General features: G+C 35.4%; 1 protein-coding gene across 1 annotated transcript; it reads left to right on the top strand.

Moving 5' to 3' along the window:
• Positions 1-2,097: 2,097 nt before the first annotated feature.
• Positions 2,098-8,013, top strand: LOC110944395 (equilibrative nucleotide transporter 8). The gene is made up of 2 exons (XM_022186058.2): positions 2,098-2,690; positions 7,189-8,013. Exons 1-2 carry the CDS (start codon positions 2,168-2,170, stop codon positions 7,893-7,895), a joined length of 1,230 nt encoding a protein of 409 aa, XP_022041750.1. The 5' UTR covers positions 2,098-2,167; the 3' UTR covers positions 7,896-8,013.
• Positions 8,014-9,796: the final 1,783 nt, after the last annotated feature.

Below are 9,796 nucleotides of genomic sequence, written 5' to 3'. Positions count from 1 at the left end.
GTCACTTCAGTCCAAAAATTAAAACTCAGTTAAGTCAGACAGGTTAAATGAAGAGTATTATTGTCGATTCATATATCTTTTATTTTCACCTTATTTTATGAATTGACATAATACCCTTATTTAACCTGTCTGACTTTACTAGGTTTTAATTTTTGGACTGAAGTGACACATTTCCAGTATGCATTTTTGAAAATTGGTCTAAAATGACAAAAGTGAACAAACCACATAAACGAAAATAATAGTTAACTCAAAATTAATTTATGCTCTTAACTTTTGTGTTATATAGGATGTTTATATTCGTTATATTTTGCCCATGGCCATCCAAATGTTAAAACGACACTAAACTTGATTACCTTAAAAAAAAGCCATTTAACAATGTTTGATTTATAGGTTAGGATCAAGCCATAAAAACATAAGATTCTCCTGTTTGTTGGGAAGGACATGGCCCAATATTTGGGGGATTTTCAATTCGGGATTGGTACACTAAATGGGACGGAGGCGGTGCTTCATAGTGCGAACAGGTTCCTGAGCTCTTTTTATGAGGATGGGTCCATGGCCTTGCTTACGGTAGACTTCACCAATACTTTAAACATGGTTGACCGCTCAGCGTTCCTCCAACAGGTCCACCAACATTGCCCATCTATCTATCGGTGGGTCCAGTTCCTGTACGCCCGACCCGCTAGGTTGTATGTTGGCAACGAGTGTATGGGGCTACCACTGGAGTGCAACAAGGAGATCCCTTGGGGCCCCTTCTCTTTGACCTAGCCTTAAACCCCATTATTCTCCGTGTCCAGGATCACTGTAACCTCCCCTTTCATGCTTGGTATTTGGATGATGGCACGATTATAGGTAATGCAGTGGAAGTTGCTAAAGCATGGGTGAGGGATGTTTTGGGGGACATCTTGCGGAGAGCGGGGATTTCTTCCAAGAAGGAGGCCCCTGTGAATTTCCTTACAGATCCCATGGAAGGGAGATCTACATTGAGACCAGCGGATCTGCTCGTCTTTGGCTGGGCGGGAGGGAATGCTTGTGTGGATCTCACAGGAGTCTCCCCTTAGCTGGCTTAAGGGAAAGCGGGTTTGTAGCAGGACAAGCTATAACGAAAGCGGAATCAAAAAAGGTGGATAAACACGCTAAAGCCTGTGCTGATAACCAACATGCATTTGTCCCCTTCGCCTTCGACACCTTTGGCTCCCTAGCTCCAGAAACTATCCGTTTGTTGACTAGGCTCCAAAAGGTTGTCCACAACAGTTGCTCATCAACAGGGGGGCAGGGGTTTGTCTTTAATAGGCTAGGGTTTGCTATTCAGAAAGGGGTAGCGGCGCAGCTTGTTGCTCGCTTACCTGCGATATTGATGTAACTCGGCCAGTTCATATATATATTCAGGTGAGTCTTTTTGTTCAAAAAAAATTAATCTTTTATCTCGGTCTAACTTTCTTTTCATCACTCGCTCACCGAATACATTAAACATATGGAAATAGTAATAAGGTTGATGGTCCATTGTCAAATACAAAATTTTAAGAAACACGTATTTTTGAAGGACATGAGTTCAAGTCAAGGTTCAAGATATTCCTTGTTAAAAAAACATATATTAACAGAGAAAAATCTTTAGAAACACATAGTTTTGATGGTCTTGAGCTCAAGTCAAGGTTCAACAAAATAAAATAAAAACATATATGAGAATGGTGTACTATTTATTGCATGGTGAATCCACGTGGTGACATCTTATGTTCATTTTTCTTTAAAGGCAAGTAATTATGTGTCAATTATCCTGATATCGAGCGTTTGATCAAGGTTGATTACTCGACAGCCGTCAGCCCCTTGGCCTTAGATGCGTGGAAACCCGGCCTTCACCTGCCCGAAGGTACGACAATGGAATAATTGCTAAAACTTCGCCTCCCATCCAAAACGAACCGTCACCACCCGTATTCGCCCTTCACCTAGATGCCGCAAAAATAATGGAGAGAGTGGGAGTCAAACCTAGATCACAAGGAATACTTATTCTTTTCCCAACCACTCCAACACTAACTCATTGACTCATATGTTCAATTAAATCCCAAAATACGTACATTTAATCCAACAAACTCTCATGAATGCTACACAACTTTAACACCCCCTTCAAAGTATAAACAAGTAGCTCTCCGGAGCAATCATCTCCGGCAACCTAATGGAAAACCAGCCTACCAGAGACGATCAAACTGACCCAAAAGATCCCTATCACATCACATACATGATCCACTTTCTTCTCGGAGCAGGTTATCTTGTCCCATGGAACTCCTTCATCACCGCCGTCGACTACTTTCAAGATCTTTATCCAGATAAACACGTCAGCAAGGTGTTTTCAGTTGCATACATGGTGGCAGCCATGACTGTTCTAATTATTCTAACATGTTGGTCTAGCTCTGGCTCTGGGGTGGTGAAGTTGCCGGGGGTTAAAGTGAGGATGAACTTGGGGTATGGTTTGTTTGTTTTGGCTCTAATGGTGGCACCGGTGACTGACTGGATTGCTCATCGGAATGCCCATCGGAATGAGGTTAAAAGAGGCTCGAATATGGCTTTCGTGGTTTTGGTTTCAATGGTGGTGTTAACTGGTTTTGCTGAAGGGTTAACTGGTGGAAGCTTGGTTGGTGCCACCGGAAAACTGCCCGGACGGTATATGCAAGCGGTTGTTGCAGGCAATGCTTCTGCCGGTACGCATTAACATCTATATTTAATGAAATATTAATTCAATGCAAGTATTGAGCTCTTATTTCTTTTAATAGATAATTCAATGAAAGAATTGAGCTCTTATTTCTTTTAATAGATTTATTATAAACTAAAAATGTGGTCAATTAAGCTTTTATTAAAGTCCTTATAAATGATTAAAATAAATATGAAATTATGAATTAGTTTTTTTAACCACAAATTTGGATCAATGACAGACCACTGGAGTATTATCGTGTCACAAGCGGAACCACTCGATTATATCCACTCCCACTAGTTAATAATACATATATACAGATTCAGGTGGAAACGTAATAAATTTAGGAAAAACTCTCCTTGTAGGAATCGAATCCATAACCAAATTGTTATAAGCCTTATCTCACCCCAAAATGCCACTAGTCAATAATGCTATATGAGTTAGTTAATTAATATCTTGTTTTGTAGTATATCATTATTTATAATAAAAAATTGCAAAAAGAGATTATAAATGTTAGTAGGCTAAGATTTGTATTTTAACTTACCCGTAATAAAAAATACTTACTTGATCCAAAACCCTTTAAAACGTATCGGTTGATTATACATAAAACTATGTTTATGGTTTTTTTTTTTTTTAACGGCCAACAAACTCAATCCCGAGCATTCTCGGGACACCCACTGGACAAACGGAGTACTCCGAGAGTAACCCGAGTCCACCACCAATTCCGGGGAAAACCCTGTAACCCACCCACCCGTAGGCACGACGGTGAAATTACCGGTAAAACCCGTTTGGCTCAAGGATCCAACCCAGGTTTCCATGGGTCTCCTATCATTGTCCACCAATGTCTCACTCTGCACCAAGTGAGATTCAAACCTGCATCTCTCAAGAGAAATACAAGCCCTTCACCACTTGATCTAGAGATCATTCGCAAAAAAAAAAAAATTAACCATGTTTATGGTGAGTATTTTGTTTGGACATTATAATAAATTAACCAAATGTAATATTATATTTCAAATATTAGTGGCAGCTAGATAAATGTTAATCATACATCAATGTACTTGTACTTTGAGATATTGAATTTTAATATTCAGAAAATGTTTACATAAAGTTTCAACTTTTAACATTACTTTTTGATGGATTCCATAATCCATACTAACTAAAAGTTAACGCAATTAGTTTTTTCACGTCAATAAAATCTAATTGGATTAATTTTTAATTAGCATGGGATCACATACCGAAGGAAATTATGTTCAAATTTATGACTATTAGTAATAGTAATAGTAATCAATCCCGAGTTGAGAACAATCCCACCCAAAAAGTTAGAAATTATAATTATTAAAATCCAATTTCTCCCTAAAAACTTTCATAATGATATATGGTATGATACTATGATATTATCCGAACTGAACTGTCTAAAGGAGTATATACTTTCATAATAACATATGTTATGATATTATTTATAACTAGTATTAAGCCCCTGCGTTGCAGCGGTTGTCGTAAAACTGTCTCAAATAGTATCAGTGCTATACCATTATCAGCGATCACCAACACTGGAAAACTCGTAAAAACAAAATAAACAAAAACGGAAAAGAAATAAAGCCGAGCAAAAAGCAGACGTAAAATCTTTGAATTACGCACGCTCGTTACAGAGAAATTAAATCGAAACTTAAAACATAGAAAAAATAACTAAGTTAATCCAAGACCTGTGCGTTGCGACGAACGTGTCAAACGGAGAAAAATAGATGTGTTTTGACGGGCCAAACGGGAAAAATATATGAAAAATGTTGAACCCCATACCCACGTTGCGGTGCGTTAACTCACAAAATTTAGAACAAAACAAAAAGCTTGGGAATGATGAAAAGTATGGTGGAACAAAATTGAAAATTAAAAAGAGTTGGGGTTAAATTGGAAAAATGAAAAGCTTTTGATTAATAAGTAAAAAAAACAAAGGGTTTAAATTGCAAAATTATAAAAGTTTTTGGTAATATTATTAATAATGAAAAAAACAAAGGGTCTAAAACAAAGGATATTAATAATTTATTAGATATTAGATTTAGATATTTATAATATTATTAATTGGATTTATTAATATTAATATTAAAATAAAGATAAGGATAAAGATAAAGATAAGTGATATTTAAATATATTGGTTATTAGTATTAAAAAATATATTAATTAAATAAATATAAATAAAATTTATGTGGTTGAAGGAGAGAATGCCATGTGGCATTATTTGTAGTCTTTTATTAATATTTAGATTAATGATCTTTGTATTTAAAAATAACTAGAATAAAGCACCCTCGCGTTGCGGTGGAGACGTAAAAGCTTGTCAAATATCACCAATGCTAGACAACAGTTAGTGACCAGCAACATTGAAGTTGTGGCGTGTTAAAGCGAAGAAATAAACCGAAATGTAGAACATTTAAAAAAATAACTAAGTCGATCTAGGACTCATGCGTTGTGACGAACCTGTCAAATGAGAAAAAATAGACGTAAAAACATTGAACAACACATGGACGTTGTGCTGTGTTAATTCACAAAATTATGAACGAAACTTAAAAACATTGAATCTCACACGCACATTGCGTCGCGTTAACTCGCAAAATTTAGTACGAAACGTAAAACATAAGTTTTGGGAAAGATGAAAAGTATAGGGGACCAAAGTTGAAACTAAAAAAAGTTTTGGGCTAAAAGTAAAGAAATTATTTTGTGAGGTTAAAATTGCAAGAAACCAAAAGATAGAACATATAAAAAATTAACAAAGTCGATCAATGACTCACGCGTTGCGACAGACCTATGAATTAAAAAGAAATAGACGTAAAAACCTTGAACTACACATGGACGTTGCTCCGTGTTACCTGACAAAATTATGAACGAAACGTAAAAACGTGGAACCACACACACGTTACTCCGTGGTAACTCGCAAAATTTAGTACTAAACGTAAAACGAAAATTTGCGAAAAATGAAAAGTATAGGGGACCAGAGTTAAATGTAAAAAAGTTGTGAGGTTTAATTGTAAAAAAAGAAAAGTTTTGGCTTTTAAAGTAAAAAAAAATCAATTTTGTGAAATTAAAATTTCAAGAATTTCAAACATTTAGGTTAAAAATAAAATTTCAAAATTTTCTATGAAAACCATCTAAAGCATATGGTATAACATACCCAATGCATACAAAAGTTAGTAATTTGTAGTATATAAATTGTATGTTACCATATTATAAATTAGGAACATGTTTTTTTATAAAGTTGTACAATAAGCATGGGGAGTTTTTCAAAAAAAAAAAAAAAAAAAATTGAGCTTTCATTTCTAATCCAAAGGTTTTCATTATTTTACACTTTAACCTCTTTGTTTTTTTTTTTTTTTTTACTATTAACCTAAAAATTTTCATTTTTTGCAATTTAACTCATCACATTTTTATTTTAAACTTTGATCCCCATATTTTTTATCTTTTGTAAATTTTTCGTTTTACGTTTCGTTCTAATTTTGCGAGTGAACACGCCGCAATGTGCGTGTGGGTTTCAACATTTTTCGTCTATTTTTTTCCCGTTTGACAGGACCGTCACAACGCGTCTATTTTTCCCTGTTTGATAGGTTTGTCGCAACACGCATGGTCTTAGATCGACATAGTTTTTCTTTTCTATTTTTACGTTTCAGTCTAATTTCTTCGCATTAAAATGCCGCAACAGGCATGTGTGATTCAACGATTTACATATGTTTTTCGTTAGGTATTACTTTTTTCTTTTTGTTTATTTTGTTTTTATGAGCTTTTCCGGTTTTATTGGTCACTGGTAGTTGTGTAGCATTAGTGCTACTTGACAAGGTTTATGTCCCGCCGCAACGCTGGGGGACTTAATACTAGTTATTTCGAAATCGTATTGCATTGTTTGTAAGTTCCTTAAAGAAAAAATTAAATTAAGATAGATATCATCAAACAAATATAATATATAGTAGGCAAATTAAATTTCAATAATCTCGTCTTTTCTCAGTCGGTCAATAATAATTTCAACTGAGAGTAACAGTCCCTATATTTTCTAATGGATCCACTTTAAAAAACTACCTTTTTGTTGACGTGTACATACAAGATGGAAATTTTTTTATGTCCACGTTAGCATATTTTTTCCACCTCGTATGTCCACGTCAGCGAAAACTATCTGCGTCAGCATAAAAACTAACTTAGTTAAGCTTTTTTAACGGTCGTCCATTGAAAAAAATTTGAAAGTAATGACCGGTGCAATTGGGATCATTATTGCCGAACTGAGAAAATGTGAAATTATTAAAATTGAATTTGGCTTTATAATAATTTTAATGGATATTCTCTCATTATAAAGTAAATTAAGATTATCTTTGTAATTCAGTTTATATTAATGTGTAAGTATGTAAAATAGTTAGTAGTTACACATAAAATTGACAATTTAAACATGTCACTTATCTTAAAATTTTCGCATCTAAATTAATATATATGTATATGTGTTTATATATTAATTATTTTGTACTTCCATGACTTTGCAGGGGTTTTAGTATGCATGTTAAGGATCATAACCAAAGCATCACTTCCACACTCAAGAAAAGGCCTTAGAACAAGCACACACATTTATTTCTTCACCAGCACACTCATCGAACTCCTTTGCATCCTTTTCTGCAACCTAATACACAAACTACCAACCATTCGACATTACAAGACCAAAGCCGAGCTCAATAACCCACCCGAAACCATCTCCAAACCACTAAAAACACTTGACATCTTAAAAAAACTCCGGTGGCTAGCTATGTCCATGGTCACAATCTACATCGTTACGCTATCAATATTCCCTGGCTACTTGAGTGAGAATGTCAAATCGGTTTACTTTGGTGATTGGTATCCAGTGTTCTTGATAACAACTTTCAATGTTGGTGACTTTTCGGGCAAGTGTTTGACTGCAATCTATGTGATTAAGAGAAGCAAATGGGTGGTATGGGCATGTATCACAAGGGTATTGTTCTATCCACTTTTTATGGGTTGTGTTTTTGGGCCCAAATGGTTCAGACATGAGGCTCCAGTGGCACTTTTGACGTTGTTGTTGGGGGTTAGCAACGGGTATTTGACTAGTGTGCTTATGATTGTGGCTCCTAAATCTGTTCCTGTTGAGGATTCGAACATTGCGGGAATTGTGATGAGTTTGTTTTTGGCAATTGGGTTAGTGGTTGGTTCGGGTTTAGGTTGGTTGTGGAACATTTGAACATAGAAACCCGGCCCGTTATACTTTAAGCAAATAATTTTGGGTTACTTGAAATTGATTTAGTCCTAGAACCTTAGGGTATACCCCAAACAAGTAATAGTGTTGATTGGTGTTTTAATTTAATGATCAAGTAATCAACTCTGATAACTTGTTAAAATCGGAACAGACAGGTTGGATCGATAAATCAATTTAACCAAACCAAAAAAATAACAAATAGTTTGGTTAAGCCAAACCGTTTAACCAAAAATTGTAGCTCACTTACAGATTTGTATGTGCCATAACTGAATTAACCGAACTGAAATGATTCTCATATAGCTATTCGAAATATAGATGTGATGTTCTTTAGACAATAGTGTATAAAATAAGTGGAAATTTTAGAATACTTCTCATCTTATGTAAGAAACCTATCAATATTTCAGATTGATGCAAATCTAATTAAAAACTTTCAACCAACATATTTTGCCATGATTGTAAAAATCCTGACGAGTCGCTGATTAATCACAGACTGATCGCTGATTAATCACCGATTAATCCCGGGTAATCACAATTAATTCCGATTAATCGCTAGTCCCCACACCACTGGCCTAGCGATTTCTACAACCATGATTTTTTGCTAAATAACTAAATTCCCTTTAAACTACTTGCACCATAACTAACGATGTTGAAAGTCTTTTTAGATATATAATAGACATGAAGTGTGGGTCTAGATGTAGTATTATTTTAAGGAAAAATTACACTTTTCGTCTTTTATGTTTGTACCAGTGTGCAAAGAATAACCTTTAATTTCAATAATTACAGCCACAGTCCTTTTTTTGTTAAAAGCATTACACCATAGGTCCTTTAGCACTAACCTTGTTAAAATTATCAGTTAAGTCTAGTCATGTGCAAAGCACATGAGAGTATTCCTGTCATTTTACCCCATCATTTTATTTAAAAGTATATTTATATTTATTTATAAATAAAACAAAAAAAAACATGAATATAAACCCAAACTAACTACATCTTCTTTATCCTCTAAGAGCATTCACATCTATTCCACTATATTTTCACCCTAAATCACACTAAAAAACACTATATTTTCTCTCTCCTTTTCAATTAAATAATATTCTTTTATACCTTTATCATTATCTTTTCTCTCTCTACCACTCACAATCATTTTCAAAATATATTAAAAAATTATAAGGGGTGAACAGTGTCCCCCCAAATATACAGATGAACAGTAACATTTTCTCTCTCCTCCACTCACAACCCTTTTTATACTCTTTATATTATAAAAACTCCTCACACAAACTTTGGTGGAATGGATGTGAATGCTCTAATACGTTCTGTTGAACTGCCCTAGCATCACCACCATCAACAACCATCCTTCGCAAACAACCACCACTACTCACCACCCTGAAACCCTCAAACGCACCACCGTCTTCAAACCCTTAAATGGAATCAAGCCTTCTATCGTCCGGTCGCTGTGAAACCCCCAAACGCACCATGGTCACCTACTACGACATCCACAACTAATATCATCGGCATCAAATTCAGCCACAACCAGCATCATCTTCGTGACTATTAACCTCAATCATCACCGCCGTCATCCTTAACCCTAACCATCGTCGTTGTCTCCGACTCCCACAACCAACACCACCGTCGTCCTCAAGATGCTAGAGGGGGTGACGAGAACCCTAAGAAATCGCAGATCCGCAAAATTGAAGCTTTTATTATCGTTGTCTCCTCATATCTAAGAAATTGCCAGTACAATCGTTGTCTCCTCTAGATTTAAGGTACAATCGTTGTCTCCGCAAAATACAAGCTTTTATTATTTGGCCTGATCCTTTTGCTTTCATCTTTTAGGTGCCAGCTAGCAGGGGCGGACCTAATGTAGGTTGGGGCGTAGCACGGGCTACGGC

The sequence above is a fragment of the Helianthus annuus genome, chromosome 9 (genome assembly GCF_002127325.2).
Source record: "Helianthus annuus cultivar XRQ/B chromosome 9, HanXRQr2.0-SUNRISE, whole genome shotgun sequence".
NCBI lineage: Eukaryota > Viridiplantae > Streptophyta > Magnoliopsida > Asterales > Asteraceae > Helianthus > Helianthus annuus.
This window is presented reverse-complemented; position numbering and strand designations above follow the sequence as displayed.